This window comes from Eutrigla gurnardus (genome assembly GCF_963514095.1).
Source record: "Eutrigla gurnardus genome assembly, chromosome: 14".
Classification (NCBI taxonomy): Eukaryota; Metazoa; Chordata; class Actinopteri; order Perciformes; family Triglidae; genus Eutrigla; species Eutrigla gurnardus.
In genome coordinates, this window is record NC_139937.1 from 22987216 (window position 1) to 23002091 (window position 14876).

Sequence of the window (14876 nt, forward strand, 5' to 3'; positions counted from 1 at the left end):
AAGGGTGTAATTATGTTAATGTGCATTTTTGGACACATTTTGGAAGAAAAACATTTGGGATCAAATAATTTCGGGAACCCCCTGCAGTAACTCTGCAGAGCCCCTAGGGGTCCCAGACCCCCCTGTTGTTAAAAAGTGCCTCATAAACGATTCACAACTGGAACATGTCGTCGTTTAAAGGACTTTCAACCCACTGCTTGAGCAGGAGATGGTGAATAGTGATAATAGTGAACAGCCAGCGAAGAGGAAGTAACAGTATTAATTTACCATGACGCTGCCTCCCTCGACTTCCGCAGAACAAGCCACGCTCTGTCTGTCACCGAACGCCGTGTTGTCTGTGACCCGGAAACATCTGGCGAGGGACGGAGGGAAAGAAAACACCAAGAACTACAGACTGTTAAAACACAGCATGACATCATGAAGAACATCTCCATGCTGCACTGATGTTAGTTTACTAAACAATGTTTACTCAGCAGGTCTTCATCCGGATATCCGGGAGCATCAAATCAATGCATTTTAGATGGTAGGTGACACTCAGGGAACTGTTTCGGGGCCTCTGGCAAATAGCCCACAATCAAGCATCAACATTTTCATTTTAACAGGTCAGACCTGTCAGTCCCGCCCACGTTTATCTTCCCAAACGTTGATTTAACTTTCTGTTCCTGCAAATCCTTTCGATTTGCTGCTATCAAATCATTTGTAATTATATGGCTTTGTTTCAAGCTCTGGCAGAAATAAAGTCTTGTATTTCAGGATCTTCCAGGATCTATTTTTCCTTGAACATGTAGCCACATATCTGTTCTCTTAGTCTACCTATCCTGATGATGCAGAAGTGTTTTCTCTCTCGTGTCTCATCAATAAAATTCTGCCGTGAGGATGAGCCACTGGGGGCTTTTTCCTGTGAGCTGAGGAGACATCTTGTGGCGACCATCGGATAAGGTCAAAAAGATAAAAACATGGTCGATAGCTTCCTCAGAGCAGGAAGTCGTTTATCACTTTTTCAGCCTTCTGGACGCAAACAACGAACACGAACACGACCTCCGCTGCTGGATTTTTAGATCAGATTTGCCGTCATGAGACAAAAACGGTCGTGAACTTTACATGAATGCCAAAAAAAAAAGCATTCAATTCCCTTATTTATTTATTTTTTAGTGATTGTAGATGCAGGATGCAGCTGCAACTCACAGATAATGAGTGATTTCAAATATGATTCAGGCAAATATCAATCATCAGCAGAGGAATAAAAGTGCATTTATTTATACTTTAGTTAGAATTAAAGCTCCAGATACTGAAAAAATCATGAAAGAGGTTCAGCTTGTCCAACATGCTGAGCAAAGCCAGACACAACAACAGTTTTCCTCAGCTGGATGTCATTATCTCAAATATTTCACTCATGTTTCCACCTGGTGAGTCTGAAAACCACAAACAACAAAATGTTCCACTAATTCAAACACGAGAGCTTTAACCTTCAAGTTGCTCGTTTGGTTCAGAGTTATTTCACAGCTTGTTTCTTTCGCCAGCGTGAAATAAATTCAGCTCAGAGGAAAGCAGGCGAGGTCTGGAGGCCTCTGCAGCACGTTCTTTGCCAGCATCGGCTCGTACCGCCCATCACGCCACATACTGTTGAGTCCCCGCGAAAGAAGACGCTCTCCACCTTTTCTGATGGCGAGTCAAGTGTGAGATCTGACGGAGGGACGACACGGGGACGAGGCGGTGCTTTAACCCCCAGTATCTCTCTGCTGCACACATCCTTCCCTCCTCTTCCTGTTCCCGCCTCTTTGGGAGTCACATTCGACGGTGACATCGAGTGTCACGCTCCGGCTTTATAAAGCAGAAAAGCTCATGAGGGAGCTCTCGCCGTCATGGCCTGTATACTCAACACAGAGCGTCTTTCAGCGAGCAGCCACCGTGACGGACGTGAACACTGCAGGGTCAAAAATGTCATCCTTCTTTTTCAGCATTTACCAAAAATCATCTCAAAAGGCCTTTTCATTTGGATATTTAAGGACACTGTGCTGAGAATCCCAATGTAAGAGCCAAAGTCATGATTTCATGTGTAATAACAAGTTAAAAATATTAAAAAAGATAAATAACTTCATTATGGTTTGAAAGAATGTGTAGATTAAAATGCATAATCATGAATGTAAGCTTCCAATCAGAGAGCAGTACGTCAGTGATGTATAAGGTGATGGAACTTTATGCAGCTCAGAGAGTTCAGAGAGGTTGGAAGCGACAACGTTTTTTTGAACGTGTGAACGTGTGAATATGTGGAGGTGTGAACACCACATATGAACCTGTGAATGTGTGAACTTTATCAGTAAACATCCTGTACGAAGATCACCTCGTCTCACTCGCGTTTCAATTCAAATTGCGGTACAGAACACGAAACGAAACTAAGTGGGCCTTTCGGAGCATGCCCAGTCCGACACAAGCTAAAAGGAACCAGTGCGGTTGCCATGCCAACCTTGACCGAGCCACAACAAGAGGGGTTTTGTCCTTGTGGGTCCTCGCCGATGCTGAACCATTCTGCCATTGGTCTCCCTTTTTATTCTGTCACACACACACACACACACACACACACACACACACACACACACACACACACACACACACACACACACACAGAGTCTTTTTTTCCCAGGGTGCATGGTGTCCCTGCCTGGGGAGTGTTTACGGGATGTTATCTGTCAGTGCCGGCCCCTCATCCCTCTCCGAGTGGGTTTCTGAGGAATGCTGGAACGGGATGGAGGAGTTCCAAAGGGGGAGTGACGGGAGAGAGAGAGACAGACAGACACTGGGAGAGAGAGAGAGGGAGGGAGGGAGGGAGGGAGGGAGGGAGTCTATATATACATCCCAACGAGGCTGGTGCTCACAGGCACAGCTGGACTATACTGGATAACTGGACCGTAGCCCACTGGATATTTAGCTAGAAAGGTGAGTTTCTTCTTCTTCTTTTTTCCTCCTCTAGTTCTTTATTCAGCATCTCCATCCTCCACTTCACCATCATTTTTAGATTTTTCATAAAAGTTAAAAAGAAAGAAACTAAATATTCTTTTCTCACCCATAATTAAAGAGATTTTCCTTTCCTTTCTTTTTTTTTTCAAAGTCTTGAAAGTTAAAGTGTTTTTCTACAGGGGGGGGGAGAAAATGTAAGTCTCAGGCCAGATGAGTCGTTTTGGGGATGTGGTTTAGTTCAGGACTTACGTATGCGGTTCCTATTAAGATCACAGTGAAAGGGGACACCCGTGTTTGATCAACGTCGTGTGGGACTCGCCTTTTTTCATTTCACCAACTATATTTCACTTTTTTATGCTAAAAGAAGAGAAACTTTTTGATTGTTTTTGACAAGGGAAGATATTTGCTCAGTAAGTATTTTGTTTTTTCACTTTTAAAAACAGAACGGAATTTAATACTGTTTGTCACAAATTCAAATTTTGAATGGTGCACTTTTTTTAACATAGAAATTGTACACATTTTTGGTAAAAAGCAGTGATGGCATGTGGCTGAATAAAGTAAATCTAATTAGTGCAGCGTTGGGAAAAGGCTGTAAAATAACACCGACGATCTCATCGATGCAGCAATTATTGGTTCCACACATAAAACCTGTATTTGTAACGAAATACGAAAAAACGGAAAAAATATACGCGTTCGGCTTTTAATTGCATTGGTGATGTAACCATTAGGGAAGCATGATTGCATTATTGAACAAGTGCAATGGGGATTTTCTTCCCCCAGACTTGGGTGTGCCTTTTATTCTGAACTGGATCTGGACTCCAGGGAAACTAGAAATGAGTTATGTCATCTCTCGTTCCTGCGTATTTTACATTGAAACTATCGTGAGCAAAGTAAATTCCCCCAGTTTGACCATGTTGTGAACATCTGTGTTTGCTTTCGGGTCTTCCCAAAAGGACCATTGCTGCAATATTGCACAACACTTCATGTCATAATTCACGAGTACACACACTATGTTTGATATTTGCTCTGCCATCCATGTGTGCCTGGTTTGTGTACTTTAATGAGCTTTTTTTTGTTCCTGATATGTATCAATGCCACCAAGGCTTTAAAAAAAACTAGTCCCTGTCATCAGCTGAGGCTGAAGGGTGCGGCATGAAACTGGATGCCTACATGTGTAGACATGACCTGCCGTTTGCTTTATTGTCGGCTTTTTGTTTGTCAGGAAAATGTCCTGTGAGAAAAAAAAGAAAGTCATTTGCCTTGCCAAACGTAATTGATCCAAAAACAGAAAAAAGGAGCAGCCTTACTATTTTTTTGTCTTAATCATCCCATTGTAATGAACTTTACGAGGGTTTCATGTTTATTTCTTTCAGGCTGCAGCAAAGCGTCCACATTTTTTATTAGCTAGCGCAAAAACAAACGCACGATGAACGCCGTGGCGGATTGGCTCGTGCAGAACAGGGACAAGATCGAGAAAGGCGTGGAGATCATGGGCCAGGCCTCCGAGGTGCTCGCCTCCACCGTGGGCCAGCTGCACCCGGTCCTGGAGGCCGTGTTCGTGGCCTCGGCCGAGATCCTCAGCAACCCGGACAGCAAGGAGGCGCGCTACCTGAGTCAGCAGTTCGAGCTGGTGAACCAGCAGCTGGAGGGGATCCAGGACGAGATCGATCAGATCGCCCTGGAGCTGCAGAAGACGTCCATGAACCGGCAGAACTTCGACCGCGAGGCCCAGATGCTCAGCCAGTACGAGAAGTTCCAGGACTTCGTCAACGCCAAGCCCAAGTTCAAGGAGAAGAAGCGGGAGAAGTTCCTGAGCCACTACGAGAACACCGACGCCGACTTGAACCTGGACGCCCTCTACAACGCCGTCACCGGGGAGAACACCGCCGGCGACGCCATGCTGGAGACGGTGGTCGCCACGGAGCAGAGGAGCAGGAGGCCCGTGGAGGATTTCTGCGCCCGGCTGAAGAAGCTCTTCGTGGTGGGCATCATCGCCGTCATGGGCCACTCGGCGCTCAGCGACGGCGCGGTGGGGGAGGAGATGGTGAAGAAGTGGCAAAGCCGCATGGAGGACGTGGAGACACGGATGAAGGCGGCCGTGGACGAGTGCACGGAGAACTTCGCCGATCAGGCCAAGATGGACGTGGAGCACCTGATCGAGGGGAACCCCGGCGCCGTCAACCGCGACTTCACCAAATCCCTCCTGGACCAGCTGGTGAAGAAGTACGACTGGGTGAGCTGGTCCATCCGGGCCTTCGCCGACAGGGAGCGCATTTTCTTCTTCAACTGGCTGGCGGGGAAGAAGTGCCACGGCAGCGAGGGAGCCAACTGGTTCAACCTTTCGACCAAGACCAAGATCATGGTGGTGGTCTCCTTCTGCGACGACCCCAAGCCCATCAACAAGGGTCTGATCCAGGAGCAGATCGAGGTGCAGAAGTTGAAGGGGAATATGATGGCGGTGGCGCTGGCCTTGAACAAGAGCTTCCCAAACTGCCTGGTGCACGCCGTCAGCCACTACAAGGAGGTGGTGGAGTCCAACAACTTCCACGAGGACTGTTATTACTATGGGAAGCACAAACGAGCCTACCTGTGCATCCACGGCCAGTGATGCAGGACGCCTTCACATCAAATATAGAACGTTTATTCATCAATAGTGTCTGTGTCGATGCATAATCTGGTCTGGTTTCTGGAATGTACGACGAAGGGGGAAAAACGGGGGAGGAGCCAAGGAGGGCTTTTTAAACTTTTTTTTGCGAGTTTAAAAAAGAGGCAAATTTGCTTGTTTATAAAGAAGCAAATTTGCGAGTTTATAAAGTCATCACAACGTGTGACAGCACCTCGTTAAGGTCTAGAGTGATGATGTTGATGGTTATTGTTGTTTCTGGGGCCAAATTTTTATCTTATGGGTGTTTATTGATCAAGCGGTTGGACTAGCTTCACTTGTTGTCATAGCAATAGCAAACATCCGGTGTTAGCGAAACTAAGCAACTTGTTTATATCGGCATCGTAATAAATTTGCAAATTTGCCACTTTATAAACTAAATGTATCTTTTTTTTCTTGGAATATTGTCCCCCCCTCTCTCGGCTTCGTTTTTTTTTTTTTTTCTTTCAGTGGCCCTACTACGCCGTCATAGGTATGTGATTCATTGTAACGATTTTTTTTTTATTCTTACATATATAAACGTTTCATCTAGTGATGACAGCAGCTTCAGGGTGTTTCAGAGCCATTTTATCACCCTTAAACATCATCAGGGGCAACTTTGGGCAAATGCTGTAAATCAATGAGTGGGGACTATTTTTTTTACGGCGTTATTAGGTTTCTCATTTTTGCACCCACGTTTGTGATTTTTCAGCATCACGGTTCGTTATTGGGCTTTGAAAAGCTGCAGAATAAGCAAAAAAAACGGACTCAAAGTTGGGATTGTTTTTGTGCAACGCCGTCTTCTTTTAATGCCAAGAAAAAAATGAACTGTCGAGCTCAACGTTTAAAGGGACAGTTTTCAAGTTTCTTGCCAAGAGTATAAGAAGATCAATACAGCTCTTAGGTCTGTAAAGTATGAGGCTGCGGTCAGGAGACGGTTAGTTTAGCATAAAGACGTGAAGCAGGAAGTGTGTGGCTGACGGTTTCTTGGCGGGGGGACTTCCTGGATCGCGTTTATTACAATCACTTATTATTTTAACACAGCTGGCAGTTTTCAGACTTTATGCTAAGCTACGCTAACTGCCTCCTGGCTTGTGTTTAGCAAGTAAATAGTTGGATATAAATGTGTATAAAACAAAATCAAGTCGCTGCTTTTGGTGCAATATAATGCTGCAGGGCCAAAATTCTTATTCCACAATCACTTTATTATGTATATTTTACTTTAATTTGTAATAAACAACCAAAAAGGAAAATTCTAAAAAGGCTTTGTCATCGTTGGTCATCATTACTGAATTATTGATTATATGAAAATTGTGATTAATTCTGAAAGTATGTTATTTCTGCTCCTTCCGCAGTAATAAAGCTTTAATAACGCATTTATTAACTGGATGGAGGTTGTAATAATATTAATATCCCCACAACAACTATTTATTCTCTCTCTCTCTCTCTCTCTCTCTCTCTCTCTCTCTCTCTCTCTCTCTCTCTCTCTCTCTCTCTCTCTCTCCTGGGTGTGTCTCGCGTCTGTAGCCACGTGACTAATAGGAAGACAAACAGTCAGCAGAAGTTTCTTCCGCAAACTTTTTTTTCTTTGAAGGTGAGTCCGTTTCTGTTCAAAATGTTACATAGTGAACTTTCTGCTGTAGTTTAACTGCGACGAGCAACTTTAATAGGAAACAATCGATTCGACGTCATCGACTCCGTTTCTGTCTCGAGCTGCTTTCGTTCCTCTTTGACGCACGTTAAAAAAAAAACACGTTAAAATACGCGCTTTTTATACGCATTTTAATAAAAGCGAAGCGGATTAGATGAATCTGCGCTAGAAAAGCAGTTTAAAACAATAAGAGTGCGCTTTTTATGGGCGTTGGTTGCCAGATCTGGTGCCACTTCTTTTTCTTTTTTCTCTCCAGGAAGTGTTCGACTTGTAACCCACTTGTGTTGCGTTGGAACAAAGACACACAAACACTCCTCTGTGGTGTTAAAGTGCGATGTTTGTTTGTCTCTCTCGTCCTGTGACGTAATTAGAGGCTCGGATCGATACGTGTTCCATTAGCAGGGCGCATTAACAGCGTTTAGTTGTCGGTGGTCAGCTGGGGGAGGGATGAAGCTCTGCCACACAGCATTAACGACACAATAACCATTTCAGCTCTTTGACACACATTCTGGGCTTCAATACACCTATATTTTGTTTAATTCTAAGTCCAAATAGTGTTATATAATGTCATATATATATATCAAGAAATGAGCTTGTTGTTAGAATAACAATCCTTTATTTAAATACAGCAAACGTATTATTAGATTATACTTAAAAGTATCAACAGTTCTGCAGACAAATGTAACTAACATATTATTATGTATTTCATTATAAGATTATTAATGGAGCATTTAACTGATGTAGCTTGTACTTAATAGCTTTTTTTAGTCCAGTGCTTTACAGACTAGGGGCCGGCCCCTCAGAAGGGTCACAAGAGGAATCTGAGGGGTCACGAAGGTGATTGATGGTCTAGAAAACACAGATCATATCTGTATTTATTTGTTTGGACTTTTCTCTTATCATGGCCTTTAAAAAAGAATGTAAAATATTTAAATGAAACCATCGAACAAGAAGGGAAATGAGTGTTCATGTTATTCGCAGCATCACCTGAAACCTGACGAGTAGACGATGCTTTTGCAGCTCTCTGGCTCGGAAAATGTGATTCCTTCGTGATGATGCTTCACGTGCACTCAGACTGAGAGAGAGAGAGAGAGAGAGAGAGAGAGAGAGAACATCAGTGGAAAACAGGAATTACACTTTTAACATGTTCAAATCAAATAAGGCACAGTAACAGGAAACGCTCACAGGACGTGAGTACGCTGTACTTTTCTGTGTATTTTGTAAAGTCTCACAAGGAAACGATGCAAAATATTAACAAATTGGTCATTTATATGACAATTAAAGCACTTTTAGAATTTGGTGTTTGACGACAAAGAGGCTTTAAAGGAACAGTTTTGGGGGGGAATCCCTTTGCTTTCTTGTGTAGATGATGCCTTTAAATATGTATGAGTGGACGTCGTCATGGCGACGTCACCCGTTGGTTTGTGGACTACTCTGAAAACTTAAGTTTGGAATTTTTTTGCAACCAGTTATAGTTGTTTTAGTAGCTAACTAGCATTGGTAGCGTGGTAGTGACCTGTCAATCAGCAGGTAAGCCCCGCCCCCTAAAGCATCCCCTGCTTTCTGGTCTGGTGGACTCTAAATGGACCATAATGTACTAAATGAACATCATGCTGGATTGAAGAAGACTTGAAACTAGAGATTGAGACCATAAACTCATGTTTACAATGTTTACTGAGATAATACATCAAGAGAGAAGTAGGACCATTTTCTCATAGACTTCTATACAACCAGAGAGGAGTCTCCCCCTGGTGGCCAGCAGAGAGAAGTAGGACCATTTTCTCATAGACTTCCATACAATCTGACTTCTTGGCCCCCTGATGGCCAGCAGATGTGTCTGACTGCTCATTCCTCAGGCTGATAAACGACAGCTATCTTCTCTCTGCAACCTTCAGCAGTCTAGAAAAAGAAGCGCACACACAGAGCAGACCTCAGCAGAGAGGACAAACTAGCTGACAGATTATTTTCCATTGTCTTGTTGCCGTGGTAACCTGCTGAGTTTCACTGCAAAAAAAAAAAAACCACACACCCTTGCCCAGCAAGTTGAACCTCTTCTACTTAATCACTTCCCACGCCGGCTGCTTCACTGACGGAGCTGCTTCGCCTTCAGCCACGATATAAAATTAAAATAAAACTCCGAAGGCCAGAAAACCTGTATTAAAATATGTAAATGAACGTGCTTCTGAAGCCAGAAGATGACTCTGCCATTAGTTTTCTACCAAAATGGGATTTCCACCCAAACTTCACATTTCCAGCTTTGGGACGTGTCTGAACATGTCTAGAAAGGTCTGCAGCTTTTTCTCTGTTTCCTGGCCTTTAGGAGGAGGTGTTCCAGTTTAATAAGATTTTCCAAATCCAATCCTTGTTTTCAAGTGCAGAGCACGAGACAGGGAGTGAGTTCCTTCTTCTCAATAATCATCTAGCATTACTGAAAATGTGCTGCTATGTTAGGAAACAATGATTTACCCTCCAAGAGAAAATGTGACTTATTCACAGACAGAACGACGATCTTAACTCAAGGGGCACAGAATGGTCTTTCCCAGACCTTTCAACCGTATGACACAAGCCGTGTCTGCAGAACCAGCCCAGAAATGTTCCCTTCTTTTCCCCGGAATCGGACGATCCAACTGATCCTGGAGCAGATCCTCCACAATAAAAAAGAAAGAGAATGAAACGCGATCTCTGGGTCCATTTTAATCAGGTAATGTTAGTAACCTCTTCTAGCTGGTTGCTAGGCGACGGGAGGCAGCAAAGGTGACACAAACGGGAAACCATCTGTAGACCAGACCAGTCCGGCGGACGTAGACCGCAAAGGCCGCATCCTCCGAAGGGGAGGTGTTCCCCTGCTTAATATTAATTTGCTCAGTTGTCATGGAAACAAATCCGTTGATGGGAGCTCAGTAGTTGTTATGACTCCATGCATCGCACGTTTAGACCTAATCCCTGTTTGTTTAACGTTGTAGTCCGTCTGGTGACGTGTTTGAAACAGGACAGACGGGACGTTTGATTTAATCGTTCAAAAGGTTAGCTAACGACCTTCTCTAGCTGTGTGCAGGTTGACGGATGGGTGTCATGATATTATTGGTTTGTATTAGCTGATGTAAACATGCATCATATGTTGTTTTCTTTGCAATTTCTCTGCATGTATTGTTTAATAGGTGCCCAATATGACCGGGGGATGTGATCTAAAAGGGTTAAAAGATTAAGATTCATATTGTTCCTCTGAAAATGTCGGTCTGTTGCTTGTTTAAGATAAATAACTCTTCTCACAATTCCCACAGTGTAAACTCAAACAGTCCCCCCAATATCATCCAGACAGTTCAGCCCCTACCGGCCTTCCGTCACTGCATTGTTGACTCATTGCTCACTGGGCGTGGCCTTCAGCACGAAAGCTCACTTCACTCTTTCTCTATTTCCTTATCAGTTGTTTGCTGGAGTCGTAAAGAGAAGCGAAGGAGCCGGCCGCATTCCAACACTCAAACACAGCTGTAAGTAAAATTGAGACTCAACATCTGTTCACGTACGATGGCGCATTAGGGCCGAGAGAGGGGGGCAATGTTCAGAGGAAGAAGTCGCAAATCTGCGAGTTTATAACAATGCTAACAACTGGCATTTATGCTAGCTAACTTCCCATAAATGTAAGCATTTATTTTACGAATTCATACATCACAACGTGTGACAACGCCTCGTTCAGGTCCTTAGGGTGATGATGTTGATGTTATTGTTGGTTTTATTCATAAGAGTCCAAATTGTCATTTTAGGATTTGGGCTTAGATGCTAACGGTAACTTTCACTTGTTGTCATAGCAACGGCAAACATCCGGTGTTAGCGGAACCAAGCAACTTGTTTATATCGGCTGCATATATTTAACAAATTTGCCAGTTTATAACGTGCGAAATTTGCCAGTTTGCTGTTGCTATGACAACAAGTGCGTACATAAATGCCAGTTGTTAGCATCGTAATAAAAAAATTAATAGAGTGGCAAATTTTCAACTTTCTTTTCTAGGATTTTTTTTTCCTACAGTGGCCCTAATATGTCATCGTAGTTTCTGTCTCTAAACTTTTTTTCACCCGTTTGTTCTTTTAAAAATGTCGATGTTTTTCCTCTCATTAAAATCAGACATCAGCGAAGATGGCGAACCAGCTGCAGCAGCTCGTGGCGGAGAGGAAGGATATGGTGGAGACCGTGATGGAGGTGTTCGAGCACGGAGCTGAAATGGTGGCCAGCATCGCCGGCGACCTTTTCCCCATTTTCGCCATCGCCGCTCCGATTGTCAAGCTGGCGCTGGACAACGTGGAGAGCAAAGAGGCCACGTTCATGAAGGAGCAGTTCCAGAAGGTGCGTGACCGACTGGACGCCATCTCCGAGGAGGTCCGGCAGATCAACGACGAGATCAAGAAGAGCGGACTGGACGCCGTGTACTTCCCCGTGGAGGAGAACCTCACCAACCAGTTCAGGAAGTACATGGACATCCTCAACGCCAAGCCCAAGTTCCGGGAAGTCAAGAAGAAGCTCTTCCTGGATCACTTCGCCAAAACCGGCGGCGACAAAAACCTCATCACGCTGTACAACTCGGTGACGGGGGACAACTTCTCCGGGGAGTCGGTGCTCGAGATAACGCTGAACTACGAGGAGAAGAGTCGCCGGCCTGTGGAGGATTTCTGCGCCCGGCTGAAGAAGCTCTTCTGCATCGGCCTCATCGCTCTCCTGGGCCACGCCGCTCTGAAGGGCTACGACGAGGAGGACGAGCTCCTGAAGGACTGGGGCGAGAAGATGAAGACGGTCCAGGCCAAGATGAACGCCGTGATTGAAGACTGCATCGTCAGCTTCCCCCAGCAGGCCGAGATCGACGCCCGCCGGCTGGTGAGAGACGAGGCGAACCTGACCAACCAGCAGCTGGCCGACGCCATCGTGGAGAAGCTGAAGAAGAAGTACGACTGGGTGGGCTGGTCCGTGCGCGTCTTCAAGACCCCCTCGGGCCTGTTCGCCAAAAAGAAGGACTTCCACTGTCCGACGGGGAAGAGTCGCTTCCAGGTCACGTCGTCGGACGACAAACTCAACGTCTGGGTGTCCTACAGCTCCTCGCCGGAGCCCGTGGACCCGGGCCGCATCCAGCAGCTGATCCAGAGCCAGAAGAAAGTCACGGTGGTGACGGTTGCGGAGGCCCTGTTCGAGGAGCTGCCGGGCCCCTGTGTGGTCCACACGGTGAAGACCACCAGAGGCCTGGCCTGCTCCTGGAGCTTCACTGAGGAGCTCCACTACTGGGCGGAGCAACAGAACTTCTACGTCTGCGTTCACTCGGCCTGAAGTCGCTGACGCTGAAATAAACTCTCAGAATCAATCGCTGCCTCCTTCATATACGTGCCTTAATTCCTGCTCTCCTTTAATAGGCTTTTTTAACTGAATTATTCTCTTTTTCTGAAGATGTTTACTGTTTTATTTACAATATGATCCGAAAAATATGCTTTAAACTCTTTAAAATGGCACTGAAACATACTGGAATCACTTCATATTTAGTCAAGAGACAAATATAGAACACTTTTTAGTCAAAAACAAACAAACGTCTCCCTGCATGACTACATTTTTGAAAATGTATTTTTGTATCCTGTATTTTTGAAATCAGATGAACTAGACAGCTTTTTAAAGTAATTTGTGATAATATATGTACGATTATCGTGATTATTTTATTTTATTTTGAGAGTTTTTTGCAGCATACGGCATCCTCTATCCTGAGATCCTCGATTTGGATTAGGGGGGGGGGGGGGGGAATATATAAAGGGGAGGGGGGAAACCTCGGGACGGACAGACACACACACAGAAACTAGAATATTCTGAGCATTCAGAAGAGCTCCTCCCCCTTTTTTAGGCTATTTTTTCATCCCAGTGTCTCCTTTAGGAAATGTGTATCATGTAACATAATAATGGAGCAGTAAGGTGGAGGTTTTTGGGAAAAGCCTTCGACTTGGAATCCGGCCGTCATGCAGAGATTATGTGTTGCCGGGGTGATAAGTGGTGACCTCGCCTTTTTCGAGGACGTGCACGCCGTGAGAGAAAAATGTCTCCAGATATTTTCACAGAGAAACTGACAAAAACAAAAACAGTGACGTTTGTATCTGCGACGCTGTAGCACACAAACTCAAACAACAAGCAAACACACCGAACGCTAGATTACGTTTAGATTACACACACCTCCGAGGTGTTGCCACGGCAACGCTCCGTTGACATGCAGATGCCTCGCACGGCTGTTGTGTCACCGTGTGGTTTCGTTCTACCGTATTTACTTTTATGGGAATAAACAATAAAAAATACAGTTGGTTGAATTAAAAAAAATGATTGTTTGGGATCACTTATTTCTTAAATGTTTGAGATTTTAATCAAAAAACACTAAGAACTATCTCAAGACGACACCACTGACTTGTTTTATATTGTAAACCTGTAATATGTATTTTTTGGTTTGATTTTGTATTGTTTACATTTACGGTATATTTAGGGTTATCAGTGTCTCAGATTCAAAATCCTATTGATTCACTGAAACAATCTTCCAAATAAACTCAGTCATACATCATTTCTTTGTGTGTTTGAGTGAAAGAATTAAGTTGTATTTTTCGGTCATTGTTTTGTGGTTTAATATCTGCTAGAAGTAAAACGAGACCTGCTTAACTGCAGTGTTATTTTTTAATTATTATTACTTAAAGAATACTACGTATACAGAAGCACATCTAAGTCTGAGGTGTTATAGATGTAACGGCTCTGTGGAGAAATCTTACATCTCAGTGGGGAAAAAAAGGAAAAAGGATGTTATGTTTAGCTAGTTTGGAAACTCCCATAGTGCTCTGTAATCATGCGGTTGTGGCTTTTCTATCTTCGGCGAATGAAGACTCACTCAGTGCATCACATCGGCCGAACAGAAAGAACAAGTGCAAGAAAGCAAAGTGAGCGGGTCAAAGACTTTAGGTCTAGACTTTCTTTTTTTCCCTGAGGTTTCTTGGATTGGACATTTAAATATAAGGACACTCGGAGTAAAGAGGTAAAGAAAAGTCACCAACGTGGGAAATACAGGAAGTATAAACCGAGATTCACAAAAGTAACATTTAGATTTTACTATGTTGACGTTTAAGCACTTAAACATCCATAAAGTCCAACACACTCAGGCTTAATGTTCCCACTGACCGTTCATGATAACAAGCCTAATAAACCTGTGTTCACTCATGATAACACATCAAAATTACATTTCCAGTACAATTGAACTGCATTCCCAATTACATTCTGAGGGGAAATGTTTTTTTCTCACAGATTACGTCTGCGGTTGTAATCCGTTTTAAACGTGGTTAAATTAAATTGTAACAAAACAAAATGGCAACAAAATTACCTGGTTAGATTGGTAAAAAAAAATAAGTTTATGATGTAAATTAAAATAAGTGAACCTAAACAGCTGTCTGCTGGGTGAAAGTCCTGTTATTGTTTGACCCGTACACCCAAACCCTCCTCTCCATGCAGGCTTCTGGACGTACGTAGACTTTACCATTGGAAAATGAATCCTATTTGTGATACGTCAAAAAACACATGTAATCTGTAACAAAGTATACTTCCCTGAAACATCATTCACAATGCAGTTTTGTTGATTTAAT

At 43.8% G+C, this 14876-nt stretch overlaps 1 protein-coding gene across 4 annotated transcripts; it reads left to right on the forward strand.

Annotated features, from left to right (window-relative positions):
• The first annotated feature begins 2827 nt into the window (after positions 1 to 2827).
• On the forward strand, positions 2828 to 12575 carry LOC311024759 (protein rapunzel-like). Of its 4 annotated transcripts, none has more exons than XM_084027323.1 (3): positions 2904 to 2934; positions 10672 to 10735; positions 11368 to 12575. In XM_084027323.1, the coding sequence occupies exon 3, from the start codon at positions 11380 to 11382 to the stop codon at positions 12553 to 12555; it is 1176 nt and encodes a 391-aa protein (XP_083883449.1). In that variant the 5' UTR covers positions 2904 to 2934; positions 10672 to 10735; positions 11368 to 11379; the 3' UTR covers positions 12556 to 12575. The 4 variants fall into 4 exon arrangements, with proteins under 4 accessions (XP_083883446.1, XP_083883449.1, XP_083883447.1 ...); XM_084027322.1 differs by lacking the exon at positions 2904 to 2934 and adding an exon at positions 7108 to 7190; XM_084027320.1 differs by lacking the exons at positions 10672 to 10735; positions 11368 to 12575 and adding an exon at positions 4329 to 6860 and having other exon boundaries at positions 2828 to 2934.
• The last annotated feature ends 2301 nt before the right edge of the window (positions 12576 to 14876 follow it).